This window comes from Populus alba, chromosome 16, assembly GCF_005239225.2.
Source record: "Populus alba chromosome 16, ASM523922v2, whole genome shotgun sequence".
Classification (NCBI taxonomy): domain Eukaryota; kingdom Viridiplantae; phylum Streptophyta; class Magnoliopsida; order Malpighiales; family Salicaceae; genus Populus; species Populus alba.
The window spans coordinates 8646596-8663070 of record NC_133299.1 but is presented as its reverse complement, the minus strand read 5'-3'; the positions used below and the strand labels follow the sequence as shown (position 1 = coordinate 8663070).

Genomic DNA, 16475 nt, shown 5'->3' with positions numbered 1-16475 from the left:
CTAACCTTTGAGAATAATTGCTACGTTGTGAGATATGAAAATTATATAAATTGCTATGCATATATCTTAAGAAAATAATAATTGTTTAATGATAGAATTTGAATATATTAAATTAAATGAAATAAATCTTGAAATAATATAAATGGTTACTAAACATAGGAATGTATGTTCATGGAAAAAAAAAAGAGAGTAAGAAGAAGAGTTTTTCTTGTTTTTTCTTTGAGTACAAGGTATCATTTGATGTTGCAAAGTATCAAGATATTATATAAAAATTTATGGGTTTTATCTAAAAGCCTTTATGATGTTTGATTATTATAGAATTTTAATTCTATAAAAAACAAATCCTTTAATATTTTTTAATAAAATTTTAACTAAATTCAATAATTGAATTGAAAGCTATATATACTTAAGTTCTTGTACATGTCAAGTAGCTCTTATTTCTTGTCTAGATTATATTAATTAAAAATTAACTTTTTTTTACACTCGACTTCGTAATTGATGCCACCATATAAAAAATTCTCAAAACTTAAATCATCCCATTAAATGTTTTTTTTTTATCCTTTTAGTTTTGTCAACATATACAATAGATTTTTTTTTTTTTTAATTTTAATTTAAAAAACGTGCTCGGAAATGTTTAAAGGTTTGTTTGCCCGCTTACCTGAAAGGTCCAAAGCCCGAAAGCAGTCTCAAGTCAAGATGTTAGCTCAGTAAGCCGGACGGGGTCTCGCCAGAACTGAACAGAAACTGCCGTGCTAGACATTGCCCGGTACATTATTTGAAGTGGCCCACCCACGCACTCAATATTAGGAATGCAATCATGAGCACATGTATGTGCAAACAAAAATTCAAGTATTGCCTTTTTCTTTTTAATGCTCCACATTTTCGTGAATGTTCTTGCAGGAATTGAGATTAACACCTTGAATACGAAAAAGGGCCCGTTTTATCTCTGCCGCCGAGCACTGATGGAAGTTGTCCTCGAAAAACAGGAGAACCGTTAAATAATTATTTTTTATTTAATAAATAATAACAAAATCGAACAAAAGAAGTGGAAAAATAATCCACTATTCTTCCCTCCCTCCGTCAATCATAAGGAAATGGTGGAGCTTTACGCGATCGCATTACACCACCCATTTCCTACCCACACACCCACAGATTCTTCCTCCATTCATCGCCTCTTGCAAAATCATCCCCTCTACTCTTCCTCCTCCTCCTCCTCCTCCTCCTCCTCCTCGTTCTAGTATAAACACGCAACAAAGCCCAAATAAATATCTCCCAGCTTTTCTCTCTCCCATTTCCTTCCTCCGCTCTTCATAAAGGACCTTCCCTTCTGTTACCATCAGACAAGAAAAGAAAGAAAGGAACAAGACAAAAAGAAAAACTGAACCGTTCAAGGTTCCAGATACGCTTTTGTCAGTTACAGCTAAACAAAATTACTGGATATTTCTCTTACCCGTTTTTTCTTCTTTATTTTTTAACTAACTGACCCAAAAAAAAATTAAAAGATAAAAGCTTAACAGAAACGGTCAAGCCCAAAACCCCATCATGGGAAACATCAGCAGCAACAACGTTAACGGCCGAAGGAGACACGGAAGCCAACGGAGCCACCCTCCACCGCCCCCACCAGCACCCCCGCAGCCGGAAATCACGCCCAGCCGTTACGTTTTCACGGCGGCAACGCCTTACCCTTCGCAATACCCTAACCCTAACCCCCCACCATATTATCAGTACCCTGGGTACTATCCAACCGCGATGCCCGTGCAGACGCCAGCTCCGTACGATCACCGCAACCTGGTGGACCAACCGGCGGCTCTTTGGGTAGGAGGGAGGTACCCAATGATGCCCCAACCGGCTCCTTATGTAGAGCACCAGATGACGGTCACTATAAGGAACGATGTTAATTTGAAGAAGGAGAGTTTGAGGCTTGAACCGGACGAGGAGAATCCAGGGAGCTATCTTGTTACTTTCACATTTGATGCTACTGTTGCTGGAAGGTAAAGGGTAAGCTTTATTTTTTAAATTGTTTTTGTTCTGTTTTGATGTAGTGCTTTTGGTATTGAATGTGAAGAAAGCTTTTTCAAGAGGTTTTGTTGGTCTTTGTTTGATAGGATTACTGGTTTTGTTTATGGAAGGAACATCTTTTAAAAAGTAATTTGACTCTTGCAAGACTTTGACTTGAGAGGATTTTGAATGAGTACTTGATTTGGCTTTGGTAATTTCTATCAGAGGATGGTGAAGTTAAAATAAAGTATTGGTCGTTGATTTTTTGGTTTAACTTTCTACTTTCCATCATTGTTGAGGATTGTTCTTGGAGTGACTTCCCTCTAATAAATGTTCAATTGTTATTGTTATTACATGGATGGAAAGGTAGCAATTAAGTGCTAGCTTGACGATAGGAATGAACTTATTATGGATTGCATTACATGCAAGGATTTTGTTTTCAGCATAGCTGGAGATCGGAGATTTGTACGGTGATGTGACTGCTTGAAGGAAATGGTTTAACAAACTGAAGTTGAAACTTACCGTTTAGAGCAGTAGAGGGCTTTTGCTGGAATTTAATTGTTTTTGGGCAAGTTACGGATTCATGGGTAATTCAGAGGATTTTCTTAATCAATGTCCCTGGGGCTGCTTAGGACATTAACTTGTCTTAAATTGGGATTGGTTAGAAAATTGGTGAGATGATGAATTTGGGGTTACTACCAAATGACTGTAGTGAACCATTGCAACAGATATCTTGTGCTAAATGGGATTTAATCATGGCCGATGAATAGATTTGGTTTTTACTCTTCTAATCCACCTAAATAGGTGCAGTCTTGGTGTGTTAAAATAGATTTGCATCCATGAAATTTGGGTTTTGAATTTTGAGAGCATCCATTTTGTGCAATAATGTTCAAGGGTTGGAAAGCTTGTAAACACTTTTTTTTTACACCTCTTTGATGATATGATGTTATTGGATGATGAACCATTTACTTTGAGTGGCATCCACACAAAGAAAAACAAAGTTGCATCCCTTTAATGTTCATTGTGGCATATCAAGCTCAGTACCAAAAAATGTAATATTTATTGATTGGATGTTGTTTGTAAGGGTTTCAATAGTTTAGTTGAAGTCGAGTTACAAAGTACCATTTTCCATATATGTCACTCTTTTAGCTGGATATTGTGTGCTATAAAAGGAGAATGTTCTGTGAAAAAGTCTGTGTAACATTCTCATAATAATCATGTAGCGTCTAGCTTAGCAACTCATAAACAAAGGGAAATGGCAAATAATTATCTCTTTGCTCAGAATCATTTCCTTATTACTGGTTGGCATCGTCATGTGATCTTATTTATTTATCATGGGTGCTTTCTTTTAAAAGACATGGGGATAAATGCTGATCCAAATAAGCTGTGAATTTTGGCTTGTGTTCATTTTATCAGGAATGTCTGAATGTCTTTTTCCTCTTTGGCACTTCTTGTTATTAAACATCAGGTATTAATTTCTTACAAAAATCGTATTCCTTTGATCTGCATACAGCATCACTATTATTTTCTTTGCGAAAGAAGGTAAAGATTGTGTCCTGACACCATCAAAGGCAGACCTTCCACCAGTGACAGTAAATTTCCCACAAGGTCTGGGCCAGAAGTTCAGACAGCCCTCTGGAACAGGGATTGATTTCACCTTGTTTGAGGGGAAAGAGTTGTTACAAAAGGGTGAGATGGATGCCTATCCTCTAGCAGTAAAGGCAGAGGCATCCCCTGCAAATCATAATGGAACAGAAGGAAACCAAATGTCTGGAGCTATGAACTCTCAGGTAACCCAAGCAGTATTTGAGAAGGAGAAAGGAGAGTACCAAGTGAGGGTAATGAAGCAGATCCTCTGGGTTAGTGGGATGAGATATGAGCTTCAGGAGATATATGGGATTGGAAATTCAGTTGAGGGTGATGTTGATGCAAATGACCCCAGTAAAGAATGTGTCATTTGCCTGTCAGAACCACGGGACACTACTATTCTTCCTTGCCGACACATGGTAAGCCTCTCCCTCCCTCTATGTGTGTGTGTGTGTGTGTGCACGCGAAGGGGAAATACAAGGAAGTGATGCTCTTCACCCGCAGTTCATATTTTAGGGAATTGCTTTTCAACCAAGGTTTTGGAATTTTGTTCTTTTAAGTTGTGAAAGCTACAGAAAACTGTTTCCATAAACATTATATAGCCACGGGCATGAACTTGATCCTTTTCCTACTGTTTGTGTCTATATCCAACAGCAGGCATTTGCAAAAAATGCTGCATTAAAAGTCATGTGAGTTCCATGTGATGGTTCAAGACTGAACTGTCTGGAATGTGTGTATTATTGCTGGTGCATTTAGAATATCTCCAAGGTGAATTTCATCTGATAGGCCAAAATTCTTCTAGATGAATTTCCATTTCAGTGGTTATCTAAGTAATCTGGATTCAGAAATCTAGTAGATATCTTGTTGGTGACACATTGGCTGAGTCTTTCTTTCTTTTCTTTTTTTTCACCATTCTTTTCTCCCACCTTGCAGTGTATGTGCAATGGCTGTGCAAAGGTTTTGAGGCTCCAAACAAATAGGTGCCCCATTTGCCGGCAACCAGTTGACAGGCTTCTAGAAATAAAGGTCAACAACGCTCCTAATGAATGACTAAAGAGTTGCTGCTGCCACATGTATATGTATAGTAGTTTGTTGATCTTTCTCCGATTCTGTTATTTCTTTTAGCTCCAGCATCTTATTTTCCTTAGAGATTTCCTGCTTCTCCCATAATCAAACAGGAAAATATGCAATGTGGGATGGTTAAAATACTGGCATTGTGCCAAATATGCAAGCCAATGCCTCCAGCCTGCATTTGGAAGTCCTTAGTGGCAGCTTCTCAGAATTTTTAAGAAATATAGTATATGTTTGGTTTCTCAACACTGTTGTTTTAGACTGTCTTCACGGAGCTCTACTTTGGGAATGGGTTGGATAAAAAGAAGTTTGTTGACCGAGTACGTGCTCGGTTGTGTTCACAGGAAGTATTTTCCAAGCGTATTGCTAAGATGATGTCATTATGGTCATTTGATGATGGTCAACCACAAAAAACATGCGATCAACGCAAGATGCAGGTTGTCTTCTGACCGCAATACTTAATTTTCGGGAAAGGTGTGGGATTCCTTGTAAATCCTACGATGTTACAAGGTTGTCTTAGCGCCTTGCTTAGTTTTGCCTGTGGCTATAACAGTTAAGAGGGGGCGAGTTTTAGCACTTTACACCGTAGAGCTGTGATAGGAAAGTATAATTCTGTCAAGAGTTCATACCGTCATTTTAGATTGACGTGCCATGTTTTATTGCCTTTAGAGAACCCTAGTTAAGTCAAATATTGAATAAGTTGGATTTCACTATTAAATAAATGTGCAATATGAAAGATACAGAGGCCATCAAATATCCCCTGCAGGAGAAGAACAGCCTCCATTAAAATTATTGATTACGGTTTGATTATTTATTGACGAAGTATGGAACTAATAGTCAATATAAATGCATGTAATTTGACGTTTGAATGGTGGTTCTGCCTTCTGAGTATGGTAATAAAAAATGTTTTGTTTAATCATAAATTAAAATTATGATTATAACTTTAGAAGTTACCATTTACTATTATGATCACCAAAAAATCTAGTCTATGAGTTTGAGTAAAGAACTAGTCTTTTAAGAAAATATATATTATTTGTAGTCCTTTCGATCTATCTAAAATAAATTATATTGTTGTTTGATTATTATTTTAAATTATGATTTTGTTTGTTGATCTTGTCTAAGGTACAAGGCATAGTTTTTTTTGTGAAGAATTTTTTATCTTATTAGATTAAATTATAATTGTTATAAGACCCAAACTTATTTATTTCTTAGATATAGTTAAGTCCTAACATTTCTAATATTAAATAAACAAAATAATTATTGAAGTATTTTTTATATTTTGATGAAATAAATTCTAACAAATAATTATAAACTCGCTATGATATTTTTTTATATATTTTTTTTAATTTTTATGAGATTAATTTTTATGTAGATTTGTTTATTAATTATTAATTTGATATTAAATCCTTTTTTATCTCTCTAATCTTATATATAAAAGGATATGATGAGGCTATGATTTTGTTGTCAGCACCTACAACCGCTATTGCACAACTTTTTGTGTTTCGTTTTATAAAAACGGTAGAAAAGTTAATCCTGAAAACAGCAAAATATTAAATACTGGTGTTTAATTATCGGCAAGACAAGAGGCGAAGCCAAGGCTTTGAAGATGCAGGTGATCTGTCGCTGAAGATACGGGTGATCTGTCGCAATCATAGATATAATTAATTAATAGCTTTTCGGAGCATCATATTCTGAGAAACGCCACCGCAAGACTTCACGAATAGCATCTTAAAAGCACTCAACAATTTATTCAACAACATGAAAGACAATGGTTGATTATTTAGCTTAAGCGCCCAAGCATAAAGCAACCCTGGGTGCCTCCACGGAATCGTAACAAGTAACTTGAGTTGAAATAACGCCGATGACTGTAGAAAAGCAAAGCTAACACACAGTACAAACAAGGCTCCATCGTAAACGGTTGAACAAATATCAACTGGTGGTTAGTCTCCCCACCACTGATGGACAAACACACCGCTGCTTCTAAGGCTCTTGAAGAGGTCCATGCAGTCTCCACCAACTTGATCGGAGCAACTGAGGAACAGCTCATCAATAAAGCATACAGCTCCGCTCTGGAACAGACCAGACAGAAATCTCAGTTCCACCTTCCCTGCTTTCATTTTTAGCACCACAAAGTCAGCATGCTGCACTGTTTGCTTAAACCAATCAAGAAAATCAAACCCTTCATCTTCCACAGATTGATCAAACTCTTCCACATCAGGATTAAGAGTAGCCTCAACTCCAGCAAGGCCAGGATAATAAATGAAGGCAACACCAGAAAGCAGGACCGAAGAGTTATGGTCGACAAAATAAACATTGAAAGTGTTGCGATCCACAGGATAAGACGGCAAGAACCAACTTGAAACACTAGAATTCAGATGCTCACCTCCCCCAATCTCAACATACACTAATCGCTTCCTAGAGGGCATATCAACAAACTTGGGCAAATAAGCTATGTTTTTCTCATGATCCACTTGCTTATTCTCTGTGAGAGGTTCTAAATTCTCCAAATGAGGTCTATTATTCATGATAGATGGGCACTCAGCTGGTAGCTGGTATTGCTGGAAGTAGCCGACACTGTAAATTCTTTTCTTGAAAACAACCAGTGTATACTCGTTGAGATAACCAACATGGACAATGTTGGAATTCCTTAATAATGATGTCACAGGCATGGAAGACCTAATCAGGTTATTGGTGTTAAAACTGTCAACACCAACAAGCATAGCCCCAATTCCACCAGGCTTAAGCACACGCTCGCTCTCGAGCACAACAATGGCTGGGACGGAAATCTTTTCTAGGTCCCCAGACAACACAAAATCAAAGGAATCGTCTGCATATTCAAGCTCATAAGCCATCCTCTTATGCTTAAGAGAGAAAAAGGGGTGTCTGTGAACCCCACAAGCATTGAGAAATCCTAATTCTCGTAATGCAAGAACTGCAGGAGCAGATCCTTCACCGACACAGAGAACTTTTGCTCTAGGATCTATGATCTGCATGCCCAGAAGCTCTCTAACAACATTAGGAGTCACATTCACACCTTCCTCACCATCAATTGAGCCCCAGATTGGCTTCAAAAATCGATTCTTTAACAAATGTGAATCCATAAACATAAAGGGTGCATCACATTCATTATACCTCACAGAATCAAACAATAATCCAGGATCAGACCCATATAAGAACAGTATCAAAGGAATGATGGACATTGCCGTGACAAGCATAGATGCGCGTAGAAGCACACGCCGGGCTATTGATCCACTAAGGATCTGGTATCTCAAGGCCTTCGAATTCATGTCGTGTTCCACTCTTAACCACGATATTGGCATCAGAGATCAAATTTTTAATCAAATTACAGGATTTCAGAGACTTGACAGAGAGATATAAGCCAACTGATAAAAAGCTAGAGACTTAACGAGTACAAAACCTGGAGGAGGTATGATTCCCACCCACAAGGACACCCATTGATTTTTGAAACATTAACCAGACCCTTTTATGAACTCTTGGCTTTCCCTCAAATACCATCTTTACTTGATTGAAAAAAAAAAAAAAAACCATTCCTTTTGAGAACTCTACATGTTACAATATTAAATCCTTTTATATCCCACACTTTCGCTATACAATGACAAATTTATCAAAACAAAACATGCAAGATAGCAAAAGATATGAGGAAACGAAACAGGGTAAGGGATTAGGTTTTGTTTGAGAGAGGAATGAAATTGAGTAAACTAGAGATGGGCAGAGAGTTGAACTCTGGCGACAGTGATATAAAAATGGAGTTGATCTAACTATTAGTGTTGATAGTACAGTAGTAACGTGCGAGAGGACGAGGAACCTTCTGCTTAAAGAAGGTTCGTACGCGTGTAGGGATTCAATAAGTGGGGATGCATTATTTTATTTTTTATTAATTTAAGTGTTCGCTTACGCATACTAAAAATAATTTAATATATTTTAAAGTTAATAATTATATAAATCATCATCAATCTTAAAAATTTATAAAATTTAAATTATTAATTTTTTAAAAATAAATTTAAAAGCTGAACAATTAAAATAAATAACTCGAATTGGAGGAGATGCATTTTTACTTGTATGAAACCTAATTATATATCTTTTTACATTAAATAATTATATAAATCATCATCAATCTTAAAATTTATAAAATTTAAATTATTAATTTTTTAAAAATAAATTTAAAAGCTGAACAATTAAAATAAATAGCTCGAATTGGAGGAGATGCATTTTTACTTATATGAAACCTAATTATATATCTTTTTACATTAAATAATTCAAGTTTAGTAGTGTGGTTTAAATTATTTTTTAATTTTTTATTAATATATTAAAAAAATTAATTTAAAAATTAATATATTAAAATTATTTAAAAAATACTAAAAATATATAAATTTAATATTTTTCAAGATAAATATATTTTTAAAAAAACTTAATGCTTTCCTATACAAGACGCTGACTATGGGACCGATATGAGGTCTATTTCCATCGCATGGTGACATTAACAAAAACTTAAAGATACAACTATGAATTAAGGTGATCCATGTGAGTTGCAACAACTAGCTCATTATCTCGTATAGACGTATACTAGATCAGAGTAAAAATAAATTTATAATAAAAAAATATCTAATTATTGCTAATAAATCTTCTAAAAAATATATTTTAAACTTGAATTTAATGGTATTTTTATTTAATATTAAAATAGAAATATATTAGGTTCACCTAGATTAACACATGCTAACCTGTAAAACTTACAAGAATAATTTTAAAAAAATAAATTGGGAAGTTCATCATCGATTAACTTAATCTTAAAGGAGGATAAGACTGATATAAAACAACAATCAATTAAAAATAAAATTTAAGTGAACTCGAGTTAATTAAGTAAATTCGCGACACAAATCACACACGCTATCAAATTCAATAATAAAAAAATATCTCAGAGATTATATTTCATTTAATTATATAAGAATGAAGGGTATGAAAATTGTTTTAAAAAAAGCATGATAGGCATGTGGGATCAAGTTAGCTAACTAGATCATTAATAATAAATGGTGAAATTTTATTTTTTTAGTTTTGAGTTAAATAAAAAAAAAATTAGATCATCAATAACAAATAGTAAAATTATATTTAAAAAAAAAATTAAAGGACAAAAAATACATTAAATAAAAATAAAAAGAAAAAAGAAACATAAATAATAGGCTAGATGTTATGAATTAACCTATCAAACATGCGCCTTGGTTTATCGACTCATCTTGGTTCAATGATAATTTTTATCAATATTTTTTTATGTAAATATAAAATAAAAGAACTAAAAAACAAAAAGGAGCCTAGGTACTTAGGACTTCCAACCTAGCCTGCGTGTCTGGGTCAAACTTTTTATTTTTATTTTTTAAAGAGGCGTACCACTATATTTTAAGAAATAAACAAACCACATGTTATTTATTTTTCTATAGAATCCAGCAATAAGAGGTTGTTGAAAACTAGGGCTCAATTGTTTTAACAAAAAACTCATTTCAACCCATTTTTATCTAAAAATCCTAAAAATAACACCTTAATAAATCTATCAATGGCCTACAACATCAAAAAAACAAAAAGCTTAAAAATCTAAAATCAACTCAAACTTGGAATTATTCCCTTGATCATATGTACCTCCACAAGCAAGGAGAATGGATAAAACCCAGGTAAAACTTCACTCATCAAATAAAACTCATTGACACCGAGATTAACTATTTTTATGTCTAGAATCATTGTCAATGGTGATTTTCTCTTTCTATGTCATAAACCAGCAAGTCTCTCTCTCCTCTCAAAAAATAGGATTGAAAAATAAGGTAAATAAAGTTTGGTACCACATTGGATTTCTAAAAATTAAAGTGATTAATCACCTATTAACTAAAAAAAGATTGGAGACTAAAATAAAATTTTTAGATGAATTTCAAAATCTCCACCGATTTTTCTTATCTTTTTGTCTTTCAATCCAACCCTTTCTTTAAAAAACAATAAGCAACTAGGTGCAGGTGATAATTTGTGCTCAAAATGGTTTAATTGTGCAAAAAAAAAAAAAGTTTGGGGATCAAATTGAAAAAAGTTTTAAAACAATTATAATTACAACCCACATGATTTATGAGAGAATGTACAATGCGAAGTCTATAGTAACAACTCCTCTTGATTTAATGTTTTTATAATGTTTCAACTTTTATTTTTCTCTTTTTACTATTCTCATTTTTTGTTAATTTCATTCTTTGATTTTGCTTTTATTGGGATTTAGGATTGATAAGTTGTTTTCTTTGCATTTTATATTGTTATAGCCATTTTTTTTAAAAAAAAAAAACATCTCAGGTTGTGCATGATTTTACAAAAAAATATGATTTTGTTGTTTGCAAGAAAATGAAAATGAAAGAGCCAAAATTGAAACAAAGAAAAATGGTAGACCTTTTGTTTTTAAAAACAAACATCAAATTTGATTCTTTTTCTTTTATATTTTCAATCATCAAATTCTTTTCTTCTTAATTTAATCTTTTAATGTTGTGTTGATAGAGATTTGAAATTTATAATTTATTTCGATTTAGTTTTTATGTAGTGAGTTGAATCTAAAAAATATATTTTGCCATTGGGTTTATGTTTGATTTTATGAGAAAAAATATGAATTTATTGTTCAAGAAATATTTAAAATAAGGGTACTAAAATTGAGCAAAAGAAAAAACAAGAGGCCATTTAAAAAAAAAAAAAAAGTGCCGACACCTTTTGGGTTATCTTTCCTTTGAGATTTTGTCAAAAAATCACTTTTTATCCTTTTAGTTTGTTAATTAAATAATTTGGTCCAGAACTTTATTTGTCCTGTATTTTAGTCTTTGAGTTTGAGAAGAGAGAGTCATTGTAAATATTATAGAGGGAGAAAATTATAGAATGACTCATTTTTGGCGATAAAACTCATCGTTCTTAGTGTCAATAAGCTTGATTTGACAAAAAAAATTTCATTTTGGTCTTTTTTTTCTCTATCTTATCAAAAAAGATAGATCAGGACTTGATAATCTTTTTTATTGTAGTTTATTTTTCATTTTTAAATCAACTAATCCTAATTTATGACCATAAATGAGTTTATTGAGATCTCTAAAATGTTTCTTAAATGTTTTCAGTAAAAAAAATTGGTGAAAGTAAGATTTTTTAGCCTTTGAAGTTGGCTGACCAACTTTAGGTCGTTAAAATATAAAAAAGTAATCATGTTAAATATAAATTAGATTTTATAATTTATTTTAATTTATTTTATATAAAATTATTAAATAAATGTATCATTATTGAGTTGGAGCATGATTTTATAAGCAATTATATTTTCATTAATTATTCAAGATTTTTAAACTTATCAATTAAAATGAATGATATTAAAATAACTTTCAAATAAATTAATTTGAAACTCAAACTCATTAAAAAGGTGATCTGATTGCTATAAAATCCATAGGACTTGCATTTGTTTTGCAAAAAATTATTAGTTCAAACCGCGGCATGATACCCTTATGATCTAACAGAAATTACGGTTTTTTGGAAGAGTTTTTGGCTCTTTGACAAAACTGAATAAAACTCTCCAATCTACAAGAGAGTCTCCATTAGGTTATCAATAGATTGGGTTAGTGCCTCGTCCCTCAGCCTGTCCTCTAGTTCCCCATAATTGATGCCCCCATCAACAGCCCCATCAGCCGGCGAACATCAGCCAACTCAGCTCCTTTATGACTAGCCATAGCCTTCACCCCCGTCATCCCTCGTTAGTCACGGTGGCAGCCTCATTAGAAAGGAGAAGACAAAGAAATAAAAGGGGAAACCGAAAGGCAGTAAGGAAAGGGCATAAAAAAGTAAGCTGAAACTTTATGGGTGACGATCTCCCAGCCAGGCAGCGGTGGATGACACAGCTAGTGTAGAAACGAAGGAGGTGGACAAACATCATCGATCTAGCTATTCCGAATATAAATGATATATAAGTTATTCTAAAAATAAAACAACATTAAAATCATCAATTCTTTATATTATATATATATATATATATATATATATATATATAGCTTTTCTAATTATAAAATAAGAAAGAAACCGAACATGTATAATATATACACTATTCTAAGAATAAAACAACATTAAAATCATTAATCCTCGATCATTCTCTAGTTTATGCTATTAAATCTTTATATTTTAGTATAAAAGGTATTTAATCTCATTGATTTTACACTTAAACACCTTCACATATTATAAGTGTTATCTAGTGAGTGAGGTATAGAAATATTAGAACTTCAAATTATAATATTCACTATATTGAGAGAGTTTATTATAAAAATTAAATTATCATTCTAAATATTTAAGAGTTATGTAAAAACTCTTGATATTGACAATAGAATTTCACCAAAGTATATATATATATATAAAATCTCGAAGATGGTTTATTTTCAAGAGGAAAAAAATCTTGAACAATGGTATATTTTTAAATGGTGTAAGAAGTTTGTTGTGGATTTATCAAGTGGAATTATACATTTAAGCTTGGACTAGTGAAGAAATAAAATACTCAAGTATGATTTGTACTTCAGGTGTGGGTGTAGACTTGCCAAGCCATTTTAAAACGAGTTTGTAAATTCTTTTCTCTAATTTGGTTGACAAAAGAAAGGAAATTGAAAAGAGAAAGGAAAAGAAAAGAAAACATATATGTTATAAAATAATAAGTTTTTTTTCCATCTAAATGCAGTTCATATTTTGAATATTTCAGAATCAAAATTTATTGTTCCGATAAGAAAAATAAAACATGAACCGAAATAAAATTAGCAATCTTAATTAAGAACTTTATCTCATTATTCTTTTTATCAACATAAAAGAAATATATCGATATTATTTTGAATAAAAAAAAATTATATTTTACAAAAAATAACAAGACTCGACAATTCTTAGTTCATTAAGTTGGGCAACCTAATTTAAACTACGCTTAAGTCACTTGAGATATATGGCAACAAATTAATTCTTATCCATGATAAACTACTAGAGTTGTGAGGAGATATAGTTGATGATCGAGTTCTTTCCAAATCCACGTCACAAGTTACATGTGTATAGTCAAAGAAGAAAAAAGTATAACTTAATTCTTCATTATTTGATGAAAAGATTAATCACATCTAAGAACACATACAAGTCTATTTTATAAAACTTTCATTTAATTTTGTAATTGAAAATTATTTTATTCTATTTTAGACTTCATTTTATTATTTGTTTTAAACTATTTAACTATATTTTTATGAGATTAACGCTTTCAATAATTAATTAAAAAAACAACGCTTTTGCAAGATGCATGCCTTTTTCCTCTCCTATATTCGGTCTTTTTTTATCTTTTTGTATTCTCTTTTTCCTCTTCAATTCATTAATTACACGCATCAACAGCAGCAATTTGTCCTTAAGTGATAGTAGTTTGTGTTTGGTATCAATTTGACCATCACATAAGTGGCTATATCAAGGTTATCAAAAATGCTTTTTAAACATAATATAGAATATATAATATAAACTTGAATTGTAAAATCATAAAATTACAAGCAAAATTTTTTAACTAAAAATCATAAGTAATTTTTTTTAACTAAAATCATGTATTGAATAGAATTCAAGTTTAAACACATTTATTTTCTTTCTATAACTATGCAGATAATGTCCTAGAATGTTCTTTCCTTGCTCAGTTACTCACCGATAGCACTTCAGCTTCTCAAAGTTGGTGGAAGAATTCAAAATAAGCTCATCCAATAGTTGGCATAATACATTCGCAGACAAGGCAACATTATAACATGCAGAAAACATATTGGCCTCCTACGGCAACTCTTTCTATTCTTCAGAAGTTCCAACACGACAATATTTACTAGATGCCTGCCAGCAGCTATTCTTTGCTGATCTGTAATGCTACATTCAAGGCTGTTATTGGATGTTTCAATTTATGAGAAGCCAATCACGGCAATGCGGTGTTGTTTTTTATTTGGATGACTTTGTAATTCTGACATTTAACAGCAGAAAATCATGGGGGCAATGCTGATTATGGCAGATTAAATACATAAAGATCTGTCATCAATACGTTAAAGATGATTACTAATAAGTAATACTAAATGCACTTGCTTTTCAAGAGCTTTTTTTGGATAAGAATTACAGGACAATTTAACATTCAGGGTAATGTAAAAAAAGTAGAGAGCATGAGTGATTGTATTGAAGGAATCTATGCACATCTGATTACATGAACATTGAAAGAATGACATGCTCTGTATTTTGGATGTTTGAATATGAGATTTCTACAAGAAAAAAAGGGATCAACAAAGAAAATAGAGCCATAACATCTATTCTAGCTGAGCATAGAAACAAAAGGGACCTCAAAGTTCAGTTCTACCAATAAGATCCCATACTATTAATATTTCTTGAGGTGGTTGTTAAGAGATGTTGGCTCGGGCTTGTAGTTTGATTCCTCTGTTGTATTTGTTGGTTTTTTGCAGGCAAGGTTACCTGACTTCGCTTTGTACACAGTTTGCTGCCTTTTTCAAGGTTTTATAGTTCAGTTCCTCTTTGGATGCTACATTTTATGATCTAAAATGGATGAAGGGAAACCAAAATCTTTTAACAGAAATCACAGAACTTTACGAAAACTGAAGACTTCATGGGAATCTAAATGCAGATTGCACCTAAACTCTGAATGCTGGAGTACACAGAAGTCAGAAGGTCCATGATGCTTCACTCAATCAACTCTATGTTTGTCATACCCATCATAAATTCTTCCAGTTCATTCCTTTTACATGAATCAAAGCATTGAGAAAAAAACGTCATATTCAACTCTTTCTGAACCAAACACCACCATCCGATAGGATCACTTGAGAAATGCAATAAATGATGACTAACAACGAGGCTTGAATTTCTCAGTAAGCATGCTCAATACACCTGAAAGAATCTATATCTCAAAAAGGTTATCCTCTAATACCCATGCCTTCTGAATCAACACCAAATTAGGACATAATTTTAGAATACATATTTTAAATTAATAAAGAAAAACACCATGGAGTAACAAAACTCCACAAATCTCTAACAGCTCAGCATCCCTTGAAAGCCTCACAATTTCTCAAGAACTGCAAATTTCACTAACATAAAATTTCCTCGCTCTCTTTCATCTGGTTCTTTAAAACCCACAAAGATAGCATGCTGCAATTATTTGGGAGAGGAAAATAACAGACAATGTCTAGAACATTTCCACCAGTCTAGCCACATCATAAAATATATGCAACAATTCTTACCTTCTCATGCAAGAACACGGAACAGCAAGAAAACAATTCTCATGCAACAACAGCATCCTAAATGCTCAAATGCCATATTCCATTTCAAATAAATCACCATTAAATAAAACACAGAACAGGGTAAAATAAAAAGCCCATAACTAATGAAAAACTCGTGACCTGATAGCAAGCAATTATTAAAAACTAGAAGGAAAAACAAAAGCTTGGTAATAAATTTTTACCTTCTTGGTGAGTGGAGAGTCGAAACGCGTAAAATCAAAAGCATTGCTGGTAAATAGAAAGTGGAATCGATTTCTCAGTCTGATTCTTAATCTGCTTAGCCGCTGGTGATTTTAGAGTTCTTGCATATTTGGATTGGGGAAAAGAGAAAAGGATAAAGCAGAAAAGAGAAATGGAAATATTGACAGGGGAAAGGCTGAAAGGGTAAAGCAAAAATGACAGTTCACAATTGTTTACTTGTTTTTCATTTAAGCAGAAATAGTAAAATCAAACCGATATTCATGTTTTTTACGAGTTGACCTGATTTTATGAAAATTTGATTGGGTTTGATCG

The 16475-nt window shown here is 32.7% G+C and overlaps 2 protein-coding genes across 2 annotated transcripts; one reads left to right on the top strand and one right to left on the bottom strand.

Moving 5' to 3' along the window:
• Nucleotides 1–1032: 1032 nt before the first annotated feature.
• LOC118045905 (probable E3 ubiquitin-protein ligase LOG2) lies at nucleotides 1033–4926 on the top strand. The gene is made up of 3 exons (XM_035054655.2): nucleotides 1033–1991; nucleotides 3512–4004; nucleotides 4519–4926. The coding sequence occupies exons 1-3, from the start codon at nucleotides 1543–1545 to the stop codon at nucleotides 4633–4635; spliced, it is 1059 nt and encodes a 352-aa protein (XP_034910546.1). The 5' UTR covers nucleotides 1033–1542; the 3' UTR covers nucleotides 4636–4926.
• Nucleotides 4927–6441: 1515 nt separating this feature from the next.
• Nucleotides 6442–7943, bottom strand: LOC118045953 (uncharacterized). The gene is made up of 2 exons (XM_073405419.1): nucleotides 6629–7943; nucleotides 6442–6521 (listed from the first exon to the last, which is right to left on the bottom strand). The coding sequence occupies exons 1-2, from the start codon at nucleotides 7941–7943 to the stop codon at nucleotides 6442–6444; spliced, it is 1395 nt and encodes a 464-aa protein (XP_073261520.1).
• Between the last annotated feature and the right edge of the window lie 8532 nt (nucleotides 7944–16475).